This window comes from Manihot esculenta, chromosome 6, assembly GCF_001659605.2.
Source record: "Manihot esculenta cultivar AM560-2 chromosome 6, M.esculenta_v8, whole genome shotgun sequence".
Taxonomy (NCBI): Eukaryota; Viridiplantae; Streptophyta; class Magnoliopsida; order Malpighiales; family Euphorbiaceae; genus Manihot; species Manihot esculenta.
Genome location: NC_035166.2, coordinates 21,228,569 through 21,247,181, shown reverse-complemented (window position 1 = coordinate 21,247,181; position 18,613 = coordinate 21,228,569). Strand labels below are relative to the sequence as shown.

The 18,613-nt window shown below is 40.4% G+C and overlaps 1 protein-coding gene across 1 annotated transcript; it reads right to left on the bottom strand.

Moving 5' to 3' along the window:
- Positions 1-1,659: 1,659 nt before the first annotated feature.
- LOC110617894 (receptor-like protein EIX1) lies at positions 1,660-17,417 on the bottom strand. Its single transcript, XM_043957773.1, has 6 exons — positions 17,337-17,417; positions 16,901-17,015; positions 16,542-16,765; positions 3,157-6,054; positions 1,816-2,012; positions 1,660-1,699 (listed from the first exon to the last, which is right to left on the bottom strand). The coding sequence occupies exons 1-6, from the start codon at positions 17,415-17,417 to the stop codon at positions 1,660-1,662; spliced, it is 3,555 nt and encodes a 1,184-aa protein (XP_043813708.1).
- Positions 17,418-18,613: the final 1,196 nt, after the last annotated feature.

The following is an 18,613-nucleotide window of genomic DNA, read 5'->3' as shown; positions in this document are numbered from 1 at the left end:
TCCTTACTGCCACCTACATAATAAACAGACTCCCTATGGCCCAATTTGGTTGGCAGACCCCTTATGAGCGCCTCTATGGGCATGCCCCTGATTATTCTCATATGAAAAAGTTTGGCTGCCTCTGTTTTGCAACCAAAACCACTCCTCATAAAGATAAGTTTGGCAGCAAGTCAATCAAGGCTGCCTTCATTGGTTATGCCAACAATCACAAGGCTTACAAACTATATGATCTCTCTACTGGTACTATATTTATTAGCCGTGATGTTGTTTTTTATGAACATGTTTTTCCTTTCAGCACACCACCTGAACAAACCTCTGTGATGATACCTATTCCTATACATGATCCAGAATCTGCCCCACCTCCACCTTCTCCTCCCTCTCAGCTTCCCAACTCTCCTGGCCTTCGCAGGTCTTCCCGAACTATTAAACCTTCTTCTTGGCTAGAGGACTTTGTTGCTTCAGCCACCACTACTGCTTCCCCTTCCCTCTCACCCATCTGTCTTACACCTTCCTACCAAACCTATGTTCTGAATGTTTTCCACATCCCTGAACCAACTACCTACAGTTAGGCATCCCAAAACATTAATTGAATTAATGCAATGCAACATGAATTGCATGCACTTGAACAAAATAACACCTGGACCCTTACAACCCTCCCTCAAGGCAAGAAAGCCATAGGTTGTAAATGGGTCTACAAAGTCAAATGTAAACCAAATGGTGACATTGATAGATTCAAAGCTCGGCTGGTGGCTAAGGGCTACAATCAAATTGAAGGTCTTGATTATAAAGACTGTTTCTCTCCTGTTGCCAAACTGGCTACTGTTCGGATTCTGATAGCCCTTGCCACTCATAAACAGTGGGCTGTGTTTCAACTTGACATAAACAATGCCTTCTTACATGGCACTTTAGATGAAGAAGTTTATATGCATCCTCCCCAGGGGTATAATAAGGCCTTGCGAGGGCAAGTCTGTCTCCTCAAAAGGTCTATGTATGGCCTTAAACAGGCCTCTAGACAATGGAACCTTGAATTCACAAGCTATCTAAAATCTCTCGGTTTCACTCAGTCTGCTCATGACTATTGTCTCTTTGTTAAAAGCACTACTGATTATTTTCTAGCTTTATTAATATATGTGGATGACATTCTTCTTACTGGTACCTCTCTTGTTGCTATGACTGAGGTCAAACATGCCTTACACTCTAAGTTCACCATTAAAGATTTGGGATTTCTCAAATATTTTCTTGGCCTTGAAGTGGCCCGATCCTCTACTGCCACTCTTTTAAGCCAAACGAAGTACATCTCTGACATCCTGAAGGATGCTGGTATGCAATCATGCAAACCAGTCCCCTTCCCTTTACCTAAAGGCTTGAAATTGTCTTTGGATACAGGAGATATTTTGCCTGATCCCCATGTTTACAGGCGCTTGATTGGGAGGCTTCTTTATGTCAATCTCACCAGGCCTGACCTCAATTATGCGGTCCAGCATCTGAGCCAATTCATGCATCAACCCCGCAAACCTCATTGGGAGGCTGCTATGCATGTCCTTCGATACTTGAAAGGCACTCTTCATTAAGGCATGTGCTTCCCTGTTAGTACCAATATGCCTCTCACAGCTTACTGTGACTCTGATTGGGCCGCCTGCCATTTCTTCAGAAAGTCACTTACTGGGTTCTGCATCTTCTTTGGCTCGTCATTGGTTTCCTGAAAAACCAAGAAACAACCCATTGTTTCAAAATCCTCCGCTGAAGCGGAATATCGTGCCATGGCCAGTACTGTTTGTGAATTATTATGGATTTCTTATATTCTTCAAGACTTACAGGTCCCTATTCAGCTGCCAATCTCCCTCCACTGTGACAACAAGGCTGCCTTGCACATTGCCGCTAACCCGGTGTTTCACGAACGAACTAAACACATTGCCATCGATTGTCACATTGTCCGTGAGCAATTTCAACGCGGTTTCATCTGTCCTTCTTATGTCTCCACCACGGCTCAGCTCGCAGACCTGCTCACTAAACTGTTATCTTCAGATCACCATCACCAGCTGTGTTCCAAGTTGCCCCTAGTTTCCATCCCAGTTCCAACTTGCAGGGGGCGTGTAGAGAATACAAGATAACTGATGTTTTGTTATATTGTGTTATTGTGTTTATGTTCCTGGGTCATATGGGTATAATTGTCATCTGTAAGGGTAAAGATGGATTTTTACTTCTTTATTTGCTCTCACGTGTTACAGGTCATGTGACCTGTGGGATTATGTAACAGATCACAGGGATAACATTTTCTTTATACGATTCATTACATCTTGAATGAAAAGCAAAACAGTTTTCTTCTTCCTTCTTTTCATCAACTATCACCATAAATTATCTGCAAGTTATCAGTATTTTAAATAGTCCATTACTAATAACTTTTTTATAATTTAATTAATAAATTTCATCTCTGTTTTTTTATTATTTTTTTTATAGTGTATTAAAAATTTCTCGTTTATTTTAGATCCAAGTAGATTTAACATTAAATAATTATATATTTGTATATAGAAATTTCTCGTTTATTTCCAATCCAAGTAGGATGCTGCTTATATTTTCTTCGTGTTAAATTCTGTAGTACATGAATCTATGTGCCTTACCTTTGAAGTTGGAAGATGGGATTGCAGTGAGTTGATTTGATTTCAACACTATAAAATTAAAAAAAAAATTACAAATTAAGAAAAAGGAAATACATAGCCTGAATTACTAAATTAAAAATATTAATGGAAACTAATAACTATTTATAAAAAAAATGGTAAAGTAAGTTAATTTTACTGTGTTTTTTGTTCTATTAATTTGAATTTTTCTAAATTTTAAAAGTATTTTATAATTAGAATTTAAATTTAAAATTTCTATTCAAGAGAGAAAACCCATCATATTCGTGAGTTCAAGTGAAATTAGTTCTACATGTAAAAATACAAACTGAATGTAGCTTCCACCTTTCCTTAATCTGCATGCATTCCAAAGGAAACTAAGCCAAATTTGCAGAAAAGACTAATTAATAGCTAGGAACAGTAGCTGAATCCTATACCACATGCGATCAAGAAACTGATAATACTCTATTCTCCAAGCCCTATTTAAAATCAAAGGACCCAATACTCCCCAAAAACCTACAACAAATCCTATTGTGATACTCACAATCTTCCATTCTACTTCAAGCCCTTTACTTTCTTCTCCATCATTCTCAATCTTAGATGTTGTGTTATCTTCATTGCAAATCTCTGCAAGTGGTGCCCCACAGAGTTTGTTCCCCACAAAGCTGGACGCGCTAACGCTTTGTAATTGAGTGCTTGATGGAATTTTTCCGATCAAATTGTTGTAGGACAAGTTCAAGTGACTCAAAAACGTCAAACTTGAAATGCTTTGTGGGATTTCTCCAGAAAGTTGATTCATGGAGAGATCAAGTGATTCTAATTCTCTCATAGCACCTATGTTTTCAGGAACCCTTCCAGTCAAAAGATTGTGTGACAAGTTCAGCGACTGTAAACCCTGAAGGCTTGTGATTTGCTTATTGGGAATCTCTCCTGATAACAAATTGTCGGATAGGTCCATGCTTCTGACTAATTTAAGCGTTGTGCTATATTCGACCACTCTGCCTTTGATGACAAGCAGTGCATCCTCAAAATAACTCCCTGAAGAAGTTGCATAGCTTATGGATGTAGTTGCTGAATCATTCTTTGTGATCATGGCTTGAAAGTTGTTGATACACCTTGGTATAGTTCCTGACAACTCATTCTGTCCCAGGTCCAAGATCTGGAGAGAATTTAGAGCACATAGCTCATCAGGTATGGCACCATGAAGCTTGTTTGAATGAAGGCTGAGGATCTTTATGTTTGGAAGCCATTTTCCCATCCATGTCGGTATACTTCCAGCAAAGTTGTTCTGAGAGAAATCAATTGATACCAAGTTGGAACAATTTCTCAGGGACAGAGGTAGCTCTCCAGAGAGGCTGTTGTTGCGTAGGCTCAATGACTGAAGGGAACTCAAACTTCCCAGTGAGCCTGGAATCTTACCTGAAAATTTGTTGTTAGCCAACTTTATGGCGACCAAGGTTTGCCAATTTCCCCAGCAGTCAGGTATTTCATCAGAGAAATGGTTATCAGCAAGATTGAGAACTTGGGTTCCGCTTAGTTCATTCAACTTGCCACACAGGAAATTGGATATTGATCCTGATAATGAATTGTTGGAAACATCCAAAGCAGCTACACGAGAGGAGACCCGTGGCAATGGACCCATAAATTTATTTGAGCTCAAATCAATTACCAGCGAGTATGAAAACACATCTATGCTGGGAATTTGTCCATAAATTTGATTGTGGGATAGATCAAGAACTGTGAACTGGTAAGACAAGTTCCAGAACCAAGCAGGAACAGAATCAAAAATTCCCGAATTAGAAATATCCAAGTTTAATAAATGCTCTTGAGACTGAAGCCAAGACGGAAATCGAGGACCTAATTGCCAAGATCCCAGTGCTAAGGCTTCAACATGAAAAGGAGGAACCCAGTCTGCGTCAACTTTCAGCTTCAGTGAGTTTCCATGCGCAATGAAGGCCTTCAATCTTGTGAGATTAGCGAAGTGAACTTCTGAAACAACACCCTCCAGAAAATTCTGAGAGATTACAGCGTCTTCTAATTTTGCAAGCTTGCCAAAATTTGTAGGAAGACTTCCATTCAATTTGTTACCATAAAGGTATAGAGTTTTCAGGGATGGAAGTTCACCTAGAGACTCTGGAATTGGACCAGAAATTGAATTGCCCCACAGGGACAAAAGATTAAGACGATTGAATCTCCCAAGTTGGTTAATCAAATGACCAGAAAGTTGACAACGCCCCATATACACCGACTCTAAGGTATTAGAAGCACAGCCTGATAAAATTTCCACAACTTCAGATATATCTTGGCCAAGTTTAACACCCGTCAGGGAAATGGACACCAAGTTGCAAAGTTTTCCAAATGATCTTGGAATTTTCCCACTTAACTCAGAATTGAATGAAATTTCAAGGTTATTAAAAGTAGAGCTCAGGTTGGAAATGGCAGTAGACATTGAACCCTGCAGGTTGCAGGAGCAAAAATTAAGGTACTCAAGCTGACTGAAACTGTGGAACCAATTGGGCAAACCTGAACTTAAATAGTTAAATGATAAATCAAGAATCTTTAGTGAAGTCAAGTTCTGAAGATTATCAGGGATTGGACCTTGAAGATTATTTGCTTGGAGATTGAGAGACATGAGATTGCTAAGACGAAAGATCCACCTATGAATCAAAGAGTAGTCAAACCAGTTCCAAGAAAGATCGAGGACGGTAAGAGAAGAAGAAACATTAACATCTTCTAAAAGAGGAAGTTCACCAAGTAGACAATTTGATAAGCGCAACTCTAGCAGAGAAGGGAGTTTGGTTACAACCTGTAGCCAATCAGTCGTTGTGCTGAGGTCTATGATACTCAAATCCAGGAATTCCAGAAAAGAAAGGCCAGAAAGCCATTGAAGATTTTCCACATACAACCGGTTGGCTTGAAGATCGAGATACTGCAGGTTTGAAAGATTTCCAAGTTGATGAGGAACCTTTCCCTGGAAACCCGACACAGAGAGATTAAGGTACCTTAAACTAACCATGGAACCAATAAATTCAGGAATCGAGTTGCCCACAAAGTTATTGTCACTCAGGTCCAAATGAATAAGATTCTTCAAACCGAGAAGCGAAGGATTTAACTGACCTCCTAGTTTTGACATCTCATAAGCCTTATATTTTACATCTGATGAGTAATCATTCAAGGGAGGATTATTCAGACGGAGCTCGCTTACATAGCCTGTTTCTTTGTTGCAGACTACTCCAGCCCATTTACAGCAGTCCCGGTGGCCAACCCAAGAGGCTAGCCGGTTGGAAGGATCAATTAGATCCTGCTTGAACCTTAAAAGAGCTTGTTTCTCCTCCTCAATGCAACCCACATAGTTGGAATTTTGGAAGCAGGAGCTGATGCTGAGATTTGCTGCGGCAATTAACAAGAAAAGAATGGTAACAAAAGCAGCCATTGCCATTAACTATGAAAACAAGTGATGTGTGCATGAGTAAGAACAGCAAATATATTTTGTATTTATAGTGTTCATCATGGACCAAGACACAGACAAATGAGCTATTTAATTATTAAGACCGACTTCTGTAGTTCATTGATCTTCTGTCATCACTGTTCAATGTGATTGATATTTTTCCACAATTTTAACTTTTTTCCATACGCATATTAACTTGTAAAGAAAAATGTTTGTCTGAAAATATATTAGACGTCAAATTTTAAACGTAAAAATTGGTGAATGGTAGTATAATTTTGAATGTTTGGTAACTTGATGCATCATAAGTCTTATAATTCCAGAAGAACCCAGAAGCAGCATTTCCTTGGCATTGTTTTAGAAAAAAGACTTAAAATTAATTCTTCATTGATTTAGTTTTAATCAAAGTTAATAATTTAAATTTTGAAATAATCCCAATGCCATTTGATTGATTAAACTTATTTGTTTTATAAAAGGAAAAAAAATGGTGTCAAAGTGAAAGTCAAATTAAGCAAGGGGTAAATTTCAAAAGGTTGACCAGGTGACTTGAAATCGTAGCATCTGTTTTGGCGGCAGGTGGTGGAATTCCTGTTACTCATAGAAATAGAGTTATTAAGAGATTTAGTTATTAAGAATATAGAGAAAAATAATTATTTCTAGAATAGTATATTTAATTTTTATAAATTATTTTAAAATAGTATAGTTAGTTTATTATTATATTTTAAATTGTATATAAATATATAATTTTTTTAAGATATCTATAATGGAGCAAATATTATTTTTTTTTCCTTTTAGTAATATTGATATGGTATTAAAGCAATAATTACCTCTATTGTTCCAGAAAATTTTTTCTGTCTCGAGTCTTCTCTTCTCTCTTCAGAGAAAGAAAATCATTCTTTGATCCGAATATTCTCTTCCATAAGAAAGAAAATTGCTTTTTAACTTTTGACCCGAGTCTTCTTTTTCATGTGAAATCTCTGGTATCCGAGTGTTTTTCTTCCGTTTCGAAAGTTTTCCTTACAAATTTTCTTTCATCCGTCTCGAGAGTTTTTTTTTTCGTCCCAATAGTTTTTCTTCCACACAATATTTATTTTCCGAGAGTTTTTTCTTTCTATTCCGAAAGTTTTATCCATAGCTGTTAAATTATTTACAAACAAAAACACAAATTTGAATAGTGATTATTTTACTAATATTTCGAATTCATATTTTTTTCATCCAAATAAAAATTGGCATTAATTTTGGTATTTTCTGTCCTTTCTGGTCCGAACTATTACTCTTAGGTGGAAGTAATGAAAATGGCATTACAATTCAAAAATAAAATTATATTCATTAATGAAACTCTAAAGAAACCAGAAATAGGGCAATTCTACGTTTGCTGCATGGAATAAATTCAACAGTATGGTTTTTTCCATAAATAACGAGATTTCTCTCTTAGTCTATTGCTCAAAGTATAATCTGTATTGATAATGTTGAAATAATCAATCTATTACCTATTATTTTACTCATCTTAAAACTCAATGGGATGAGTTAGATAATTTTAAACTTATGCCACAATGTGTATGTTTAAATCTTTGTAATTGCGATGCTTTGAAAACTGTAAAAATTTATAAGCAGAATGACTATATTATTCGTTTCTTGAAAGATCTCAATAGTTTTTTTAGTTCCGCTAAATTTCATATTATGATGATGGATCCTTACCGTCTATCAATAAGACTTTCTCTCTCTTGTCATGTAGCAAGAAAAACAATTGAATCTATGGCTAATTATTAAATTTAAAGTTCTTACTATTAAATATTCTCAAAATTTGTTAAAAAAATTTTTTATAGACAAAATATAATTATTATTTTTTTAACCGTGATCATAAAAAATTTATTTTTCAGTCAAAAATTAAAATATGGAGTTCAGGTCATTTTTAGAAATGGAGACAACTTTAATATTACTAACAACAATTTATCATCTCAGCTCGTCAAATTGTTACTCGTTGCAAATGTCGCACGTCAAGAAATTGCCAGGAAAAATATCCAATATGTACAAATACATTAAAGTTGGTGGTGAAATTCCCCTGCTGATCTACAGAGATGGCTTACTTTAGCTTATTTGGTTTGAAGGATTTAGAGGTCTTTTAGTCTGTTTTGGTTGGGCCATTTGGCGGAAGAAACATACAGTAAATCTACAAATTTAAATACTTTGCAAGAAAAACTTGGATCTAGGTTTTCATGAATTTAAGATATATACAGATAGATACAAAAAAAATAATATCACTCACATATATGTCTTAAATTGGACACAGTTAGGGATGTAAACGGGTAGGGTACCCGCGAAAATTAAATCACCCAAATCCAGAAACCCGATTTATATTAGTAATATTCGAATCCGTTCCGAACCTGATTAAAAATTAATTTAAATTATCTGAATCCGTCCCAAACCCGATTATTATTATCCGAATAAAATTCGAACCCATTTAATTTTATATATTTTAATTAATAATTTATATAAAAAATATTTTTCATTAATAATTTTCATTTAAAAAATCTAATATTTTTAAAAAATATTTATATGTAAATTTTTAAATAAAAATATATAAAAAAAATTTATAAATATTATTGTAAAATATATTTTTTATATTAAATTAATTATTTATATAAACGGATTCGGGTAGTGGGTACCCTATACATAAAATCCGAATCCGATCCGAATATGCAACGAGTATTATTTTTAAAATTCGAACCCGTTCCAAACCCGATTATAACTACTCAAATCCGTTCTATTAGGGTTCAGTCGGATCGGGTACTCAAAAATATATCCCGATCCGTTGCCATCTTAGACCTAGTTACCCTTGCTAGTCAATTGCCAGATTCATTGTCAGGCCCCTGAACACGATAAACGATGTCGAACAGAAGCAAAGTCTATAAATCCCCCGCACCGAACACTATACCACCGTTGAGGACAGTTTCTCTGTGCTTTATTGAGAAGGCCTCTCATCCATGATGATGGCAATTTTTCCAGCATTTGCAAGAGCGTAACTCCCATCATATAATCCTTTCAAAAAAAAAAACTCCCATTATATAAAATAGGTTTACTCCGATTCAGAATTAGCTGATTTTTTTCGAAATACGTTAAAATGCAGCGTTTAATTATGAATTTAAAAAAAAAAGAATGAATCAAAACACAGCTACTATGTCAAAATTTTAAAAAATAAACGATAATTTTAAAATAATAAAAATATAAAAATTATAAAATAAAAAGAGTATAACTAAATAAATTTAAGTATTATTTAGATAATAATAATTTTTTTAATCTTAATTATAGAGATTAAATAATTATTTTTTATTATATTTTAAAAAAATTTAGTTAGTTAGTAGAATTTTGCTTTTAAAAGACCGAAAATTTATATAAGAATATTTTTTACATTAATTATTAAACTCTTAGCCTTCTTATGTTTTATAAAAAAATATATTTTTTCATTTTTTTTATATTTGAGATTATATATAAGTTGTTTTTTTTCAAAAACAAATATAAGTTTTAAGATGCTGATTATATTTTGTTTTATGTAATCAGATTTTATTTAATTCCATGATGATTTAATAAATTGAATAGTAATTAGTACTTGTAAATTGAGGTTGATGATCTGAGATCCTAAAAATAGAGTCTTATTATGGGTTTTTGAACTCAAAAAGAAAAACTTGCCTTAGACATCCTGGGAGGAAGTACGAAAGTTAGAAGAGGCAGGCTTTATTAGGGAAGTCATGTACCCGCAGTGGTTAGCAAATCCTGTATTAGTAAAAAAAGTCAATGGCAAATATAGGATGTGCATAGATTTTACTGACCTAAATCAGGCATGTCCTAAAGATTGTTATCCCCTCCCTGATATTAATAAAATGGTCGACTCTACGGCCGATTTCGATTACATGTCTTCTTTTGATGCTATGTCTGGCTATCATCAAATCCCAATGGACAGGTCGGACGAAGAAAAGACTTCGTTCATAACAGAAGATGGGACCTACTGCTATAAAGCCATGCCCTTCGAGCTGAAAAACGCCGGGGCAATATACCAAAGACTGATGAATAAAATATTCAAAAATCAGATCGGCAGAAACGTAGAAGTTTATGTAGATGATATGGTGGTCAAAAGCTCAACTTTTCAGCAGCACATGGTAGATCTAAAGGAGGTTTTTGGGGTGTTAGAATAGTACAGAATGAGGCTAAACCCAGCGAAGTGTGCCTTCTTCATCAGGGGAGGAAAGTTCCTAGGATACATGGTGAGTGGAAAAGACATCGAGCCCAATCCGGAGAAAGTAGAAACTATACTGAATATGCCAGAGCCGACCTGTGTAAGGGATGTCCAGAGACTGACTAGGAGAGTAGTGGCGTTAAACCGCTTTATGTCAAGGTCGGCAGAGAAATGCTTGCCATTCTTCAAGAAGTTGAGGAAAGTGCCAAATTTCGAATGGACAGAAGACTGCCGAGAAGCTTTCAAAGAGCTCAAAGGTTACCTTAGCTCGCCCTATGTGCTCAGTAGCCCCTTAGAAGGAGAAGAACTCCTGATATACTTAGCAGTCTCTGAGCAAGCAATCAGTGCAGTATTGGTAAGAGTAGATGAAGGAGAACAAAAGCCAGCTGGCGCCGTCTATGGGAAAAATAACGTGGTCCTCATGAGTACGGTGCGCTGAGCGAGCACGCTCAGGCTTGTATGGGGGAGAAAGAACCCTACGCAGGTGGATCATAGGTATCCCACATCGAAAAGAGGTTGAAAGGGAGAAGGTCTTATAAGTCTCTGCCCTTGAAACCCCAGTGGATGCGTTTTAAGCAAAACCGTGCGGCCTTGAGTCAAAACAGACAATATTCACTGGTGTGGATCCAGGACCCAGATGACTCAACGTTATCCAGAGGTAATTAGCTTTATTATAAATAAATGAAAAAATAGTACTTCAGATATTCCCTCATATAATATGAAAAGTAAATTAAATTTTAATCTCTTTTATTTGTAAAAGAATTATACTTAAAATACTTTTCATATAAAATTACTTTTTATGAAAGATATTTTTTTAAAAAATATTTTCTATTATTTACATAAAATGCTAAATGATATCAATAAATTTATATATTATATTATTGTATATGATGACCGCTGGATTTTCCTACCCCCAATCCTGGGCCTAAATTACGGCCACGGCCCATGAAAGGAAGGCCTGCACGCCCTCTCAAGAAAAACAGGCCTGGATCATCAGACCCCTGAGGCCGGACTCCACCAGATCCTTCCTCATCGAGATCGGCCCAGCCCGTATAACCTCCCCACGGATTCCTTTTCCTCCTGGGTTCAGCGTCCAGCCCAGCTCTCGGCCCAGCCCAAAATCCAGAATGAGACTCATCGTACAGCCTGGCAGATCCGCTCGAGTGTACGCACGGGGGAGAATCAGAGGCCGTTACGCATGGAGCAGGCGCCCGATATCCTCGTACGCCCATATTTGTATGGCAGAGACGCGTGGTCCAATCATGGGAGAGCCGTTATACGTCACCAGCAAGCAGGAAGAAAAGGATAAAAGGGATACCCCTCTAGAGAGATAGGCCAAGTTTTATTCTTCAATACACAAACCCTTGTAAAACCCTATTCTATTGGATCTAAGATTATCAATTGGCGCCGTCTGTGGGAAAACAACGGAGATCTTTTCATCACCGGAGTTTTCACTCTTAACAAAACCCACTGAGATCCACGATGGCTAATCACTAGGAGAGTAACCTTAACGTCCCAAATGACCTAAGCTCTGCCCAAGAGGGGCAACAATTCTCCTTTTCTAGTCCTACGACATTAAACAACCAAACGCCTGTTCCCCTTAATCCCTCGCCAAGTTTGGCAGGGAATACTCCCACTGTTACCCTGTCTAACCAGGATCTTCAAAACATGGCTTTCCAGTTACAAAATACCGCCCACTGGTTGGGGCAGATAATGCAACAGAGAGGCCTCAGCACCCCAGTAAATACACTCCCGGTTGTAGAGGAACCTCAGACCAATGACCCCCGACCTGCACCTGACCGTCTTCAAACCAGCAGCCGCGATATTGGAGAAAGAGGGAGAAGAGCCGGGGAAGAGGAAGAACCGGAGGCCCGAATCCATGCGAGGAGGGCGAGAGAGATGATAGAAAATGAGGAGGAGTATAACTATTCAGCCGAAACAACCGGGTGGACGGGAACTGAAGCAGAGGAGGAGGAGTACCACCTGGAGAAAAAACCCAGCCCGGAAGACGAGAAGGTGGACCAAAAGTTGAAGAGATTGAGAGAACAGCTCTTAGCCGAGCTAGGTAAGAGATTGAGAGAACAGCTCTTAGCCGAGCTAGGTAGAAGCCATATTGAAAATGCCAGAGCCGACCTGTGTAAGGGACGTCCAACAACTAACCGGAAGAGTAGTAGCACTCAACCGATTCATGTCAAGGTCAGCAGAAAAATGCTTACCATTTTTCAAAAAATTGAGGAAGGTGCCAAACTTTGAATGGACAGAAGACTGCCGAAAAGCCTTCGCAGAGCTTAAGGGATATCTCAGCTCGCCCCACGTGCTCAGTAGTCCTATGAAAGGAGAAGAACTTCTGATATACTTGGCAGCCTCAGAACAAGCAGTCAGCGCAGTGTTAGTAAGGGTGGAAGAAGGGGAGCAGAAACCCGTTTTTTACGTCAGCAAGGTACTCAGAGATACCGAGGTCAGATATTCGAACATTGAAAAAATGGCTTACGCCCTATTGCTAGCAGTCCGAAAATTCAAAGTTTATTGGGAAGGCCACCAAGGAGTTGTGATGATAGACCAACCCTTAAAGAAGATTCTACGCAGGCCGGAAACTTCAGGTCGGATGTTGGCTTGGTCCGTAGAGATCAGCCCTTACTGTCTAGAGTATCGACCTAGGACAGCTATAAAATCTCAAGCCTTAGCTGACTTCATAGCAGAATGCATATTCAACGGGGAGCAGAGAGGATCATCCTCAGGGATAGCAGGAAAGGAACGTGAGGGGGAGCCTCATCCAGAATTTAACTGGAAGTTGTATGTAGACGGAGCATCAGGTACTGAGGGCAGTGGTGCTGGAATAATGCTTAAGGGGCCAGAGGATTTTAAGGTATGTTACGCCTTACGTCTAGAGTTCAAAGCCTCGAATAATATGGCAGAATATGAAGCCCTGATAAATGGGATGTTGGTGGCGCTGGAAGTGGGAGTAACCGATCTCGAGATAAACAGCGAATCTCAGCTGGTGATCAACCAAGTAACAGGGATGTATCAAGCTAGAGACCCCATTATGCAGAATTACCTGGCTAAAGTAAAAACTTTAGAAGCCGAGCTCACAAGTCGAGGAGTAACCATCAGATTTCAAAGAATACCCCGAGAGGAAAATGAGGAAGCAGATCTGCTTAGCCGATTATCCAAAGAAGAATTGGAACAGCTTCCCGATGAAGTGTACATACAACATGTCCATATACCTGCTTTTAATAAAACTAACACGATATTGCAGGTAGAACAGAACCCGACTTGGATGACCCCTTACTTAGAATACCTAGAGAAAGGTAAACTCCCCGAGGATAAAGATGAAGCCAAAAAGATAGCAGCTCGTGCCGCTAACTACCAAGCGATAAGGGGGACCTTATACAGAAAAGGAAAGTCCAGTCCGTGGCTCCGATGCGTGAGCTCGGAAGAGGCTACGAAGGTGATGGAAGAAATACATAGAGGCATGTGTGGAGCCCATGAGGGAGGAGGGACATTAGCTAATAAAGTATTCAGGCAAGGGTATTATTGGCCCACTGTTAAAAAAGAAGCAGAAGAGTTCGTTCGAAGATGCGACGTATGCCAGAGATTTGCTAATGCCATCAAAACTCCAGCCACTCCTCAAGCCAGCATATCCAGTCCATGGCCTTTCTCGCAATGGGGAATTGACATCCTGGGACCTTTCCCCAAGACTACGGGGCAGAGGAAATTTGTAGTGGTAGCTGTAGAGTACTTCTCAAAATGGCCAGAGGCGGAAGCAATAGCCACAATTACAGCTCGAAAGATGATAGATTTTGTGTGGAGACATATCATCTGCAGATTTGGTGTACCCAGAGTGCTTATTTCAGATAATGGCAGACAGTTTGATTGCAGCACCTTCAGAGCTTTCACAACGAACATGGGTATTTGGCATAAATTCTCCTCTGTGGCTCATCCTCAAACTAATGGCCAAACAGAGGTCACCAACAGAGCCATCCTACAAGGATTAAAAAAGCGGCTAGATGGGGCAAAGGCAAATTGGGTAGAAGAGCTCAACAGCATCCTGTGGGCACTCCGAACCACCCCTAGAGCACCCACTAAAGAAACGCCCTTTGCACTTGCCTATGGTGCAGAGGCCGTAGTCCCAGTTGAGTTGCAGATTCCTACTCATCGAGTCCAATTTGCTAGTGAGAGCACTAACGACGACAAGCTAAGAAGCAACCTGGATGCCCTTGAGGAAATCAGGGAAGAAGCTCAAATCCGAACTGCCGCCTATCAACAACGGGCAGCACGATACTACAACCAAAAGGTCAGAGAAAGAAGCTTGAAAGTGGGAGACCTGGCCTTAAGAAACCTGGAAGCCACAGGAAAAAGGGCGGCAGCTGGTAAGCTAGCACCAACCTGGGAGGGCCCGTTCAAGGTAACAAAAGTAGTCCGGCCAGGAGTATACCGGATTGAAGATATGCAAGGGAACCATGAGCCCCACGCTTGGAATATTCAACACCTAAAGAGGTATTTCCCCTGATATAGTTGTAAAGAAAAACATTGTATTCTGATAAATATGAAGGAAACAAATTGTTTACACAATAAGATTATCTTTATGAATAATACTCCTCCATGACAAAGAAAGAACAGGGCTCGGAGAGACCCCTTAGAGGAACAAGACCTCAGGGAGGTAGGTGTACAGGATCCCCTAGATTTCCTGACACCATGAATCAAACTGAGAAGACAAACAGCCGGCGGGGCCTCGAGGTCACCCTGGAACAAAAATGACCAGGATCTCGTGAGATCTCCTGGAGCACAAACAGCCGGCGGGGCCCCGAGGTCACCCCGGAACAAAAACGACCAGGATCTCGTGAGATCTCCTGGAGCATAAACAGCCGGCGGGGCCCCGAGGTCACCCCGGAACAAAAACGACCAGGATCTCGTGAGATCTCCTGGAGCACAAACAGCCGGCGGGGCCCCAAGGTCACCCCGGAACAAAAACGACCAGGATCTCGTAAGATCTCCTGGAGCACAAACAGCCGGCGGGGCCCCGAGGTCACCCCGAAACAAAAACGACCAGGATCTCGTGAGATCTCCTGAAGCACAAACAGCCGGCGGGGCCCCGAGGTCACCCCGGAACAAAAACGACCAGGATCTCGTGAGATCTCCTGGAGCACAAACAGCCGGCGGGGCCCCGAGGTCACCCCGGAACAAAAATAGCCAGGATCTCGTAAGATCTCTTGGAGCACAAACAACCGGCGAGGCCCCGAGGCCATCCCGGAAACACAAAGAAGACCGGGATCCCCTAGAACTCCCGGGAAAATAAAACAAAAAACAGCCAGCGAGGACCCGTGGCCATCCCGAAAAAATAAAAGAAGACCGGGATCCCCTAAGAACTCCCGGGAAAACAAAGCAAAAACAGCTGATGAAGGCCTTAAGGCCATCCTTAAGCAAAAATTCCACATATCATATGCAGGGATAATTCATAAAAATACCGTTCCGACCTCACAAAAAGATGAGTCCAAAAGCATCAAAGAAAGGCCAAACTCCGATCTCCTGAAGGAGCTCGGAGCACTATAGCCAAAAGGCACTGAACTTAAAAAGTGATCGCTAACGCTAAGCTGGCTCAGCTTACAAAGAGGTATAGACAGCAAATAGCCTGAAAGACACCCAGGGGTATGAGAAGCATCACAGGCCATAGGTGTAAAAGCCTAAGTGAAGAGTGAAGAGCCGAGCTCTCAGCTAAAAAAAAAAAAAAAAAAAAAAAAAGAAAAAAAAAAGGAAAAAGGAAAAAGGAAAAAGGAAAAAGGAAAAAGGAAATAGAAATTCGAGCTTATAACCAAGGAAAAAGGAAAAAATTATTTAAAATAAGCCCACACAAACATATACAGAGTTTAAGGATTTACCCCCTCAACACTCATGTAATGAAAGGTTGAGGAGGCAAAGGGGCAACTTGGGAAGAAAGGACCTCAGCTTCATTTCCTGACAAGTCAGAACTAAAAAGGAAGCCCAGCTAAGTACTATTAAAAGGTATGTGATCGGACTTCTCATAAGCTCAGACAATTAGCTGAGAACCGAGCTCATAACTAAAGGCTAGTTCAGTTCGGAACAAGCTTATACAATGTAAGTATTACAATTACGAGAAGAAGAGATAAATTCCAAGATATATGAAAAACAAAAAGTAATTCAAGTAAAAAGAAATTAAAATTCCATTGAGAGAAATGGCTATTACAATCTATTTATCTGACGAGGTTGAAGGGAAAATAGTCCTTAAGGGACTTACATTTTTAAGAACATCCTTGCCTACACTATTTTTATTTACAATCATATTTGAAGGAAGCCCGGTATCCTTTGGGTCAGATTTCTCAATATCAACAACCGGGGCAATCTCCAACCCTGGGTTAAAGTCTTCCCCTTCAGAATCAGGGTCGCCTTCTTCAGATTCAGGGACTTCCATGTCCTCCCCATCCGGCTCAGATTCTTCTTCAGAAGACACAGCTAACGAGCCTACAACGCGACAATCACCTCTAGGCATAGGGAAATCATCTTCCCCATATAACACCGGCTCGCCATCAGAGTCCACTTCGGCCATACGAAGCTTTTCCAGAGGAGTATCAGGAGCATGTCTAGCTTCCCTTATGCCGCGATTGTAGCCGGTTACGTACATGCGGAAGGCTTTCTGAAGAACAGCAGCTTTCATGTCTGCAGAGGCTTTATATTCATCAAGATGTGATTCACAAGCCTCAGCTATAAATGCCTTCAATTCAGGGGAATCCTTGTAGTCTTGAAGGTAAGCTTCACAGGCCTGCTCAATCTTTCTTTTCAGCTCCTCCGACTCCTGATACTCCGCTAGACATTTCTCGCGTTTTAGCTGGACTTTGCTTTCAGCGTGTTTCACTACCTCGAGCAGGGCTGAACATTTACGTTCCAAAGTCCTGACTTCATGGTTAAGCTGTTGATGGCGAAGTTGGAATTCCTCCGCCGATGAAGCCAGGTCTCTGATACGTTCAGAACTCGTGCTCAGCTCCTGCTCAAGGACTCCCACCCGAGCTAGGGCTTTCTCTTTCTGAACATTCACCTCATTCAGGTGAACCTGAAGTCCTTCAGAATCAGCCTTTAAGGCTTCATATTGGCGCTGGACCTCATCTCTTTGACTCATAGCCTCGTCTCTTTCTCAAAGAGCCTCCATCATAGAGGACAGCTGCTTTAAAACTCCTTCACAACGAACTTCCACGGCAGCCACCCTCTCATCAGACTCCTTGAGAACCCTGCGAGTACGAGATAACTCTACTTCCAGGGACTTGGTGTGCTCCTCTATCTCAGTTGCCTTTCCTTCAGCTCTTTTAAGGGCCTCCAACGGAGAATGCAACTCCGCCTGGAGGGATTGGGTATGCTCTCAGGCAGCTAAGAGATTGCCTCTGGCATCGTTGGTGGCAGATATATTCTCCTCCAAGCGCGCTTCTTCAATCCGGAAATCCACAGACTCCCGAAGAGAGTGGTCCCGAGCGTCCACCTCCATAAAGAGGCCCGTCACCTAACACAAAAGAACAACCGTCAAAAGAAAGAAATAAAGAAAACCAAAAGAGAAATGGAAAAATAACTTACCATCAGAAGCATCTCCCTGATTGAATTCCCAAGCTCTTCACGAGATCGAGATCGGAAGGATGCTTGTTCCTTGGTAGAACTGGCTAAAAGACCAGTAAGGGCAAGTAGACGTGGATCCGAGGCCTCTGTGGTTCCACCGAACATTTGTTCCCTAAGAAGTTCGGCGACAGCACTGGCCGGAGATTGAGAGGTGATATTCGCCACATTCAGAGTGTCGTTGTCAGGAGAAGACAACAGAGGTACAATAGGAACATTCTTCTCCTTCCCAATAGAAGGAAGGGCTAGAGAAGATCCTTTGGCAGCCCTGGATTTCTTCCGAGCAGGAGGCGGGGCAGACATCTCAGGAGGGGCTGGACGCTTGTCCCCAGTCTTCTCTATGATTCCTCCAGACCCAGACCCGGTCGCCGCAGGGGCAGAGACATCTGTGATAGGGACCTCTGGGACTTTGTCCTCTATAAGAATGATCTCTTTCCCCTTCCCAGAAGCCTCCTTATCTTCAGTAATGGGGGGCCTAAATTTTCCCCCTGACACCTCTTCAGAAGAATGAGCAAGACCCAACTGCGCTTGTTCAACGACCTCGGTCTGCTCCACGATGGCCAGAGAAATTTCCCTCACACCCTCTGAAGAAGCTTGAGCGGACTTAGGCTCTTCAATAGGCTTAATAGTCAAGGCCGACTTGCCACGACTAGATAGCCGAGATGATTTGATGCCGCGAGAGCTCGGCTTAGGATCTCGAGAGGAAGCCTTAGC

Coding starts and splice junctions, on each gene's coding strand:
- LOC110617894 (XM_043957773.1), bottom strand. CDS start 17,417: ATGAGTCAAAGAGATGAGGTCCAGCGCCAATATGAAGCCTTAAAGGCT. Junction 17,016..17,336: donor TTCAGGTTCACCTGAATGAG/GTGAATGTTCAG, acceptor CCTGAATTGAAG/GCATTTATAGCTGAGGCTTG. Junction 6,055..16,541: donor GCAAGGATGTTCTTAAAAAT/GTAAGTCCCTTA, acceptor TTGTTTTCATAG/TTAATGGCAATGGCTGCTTT.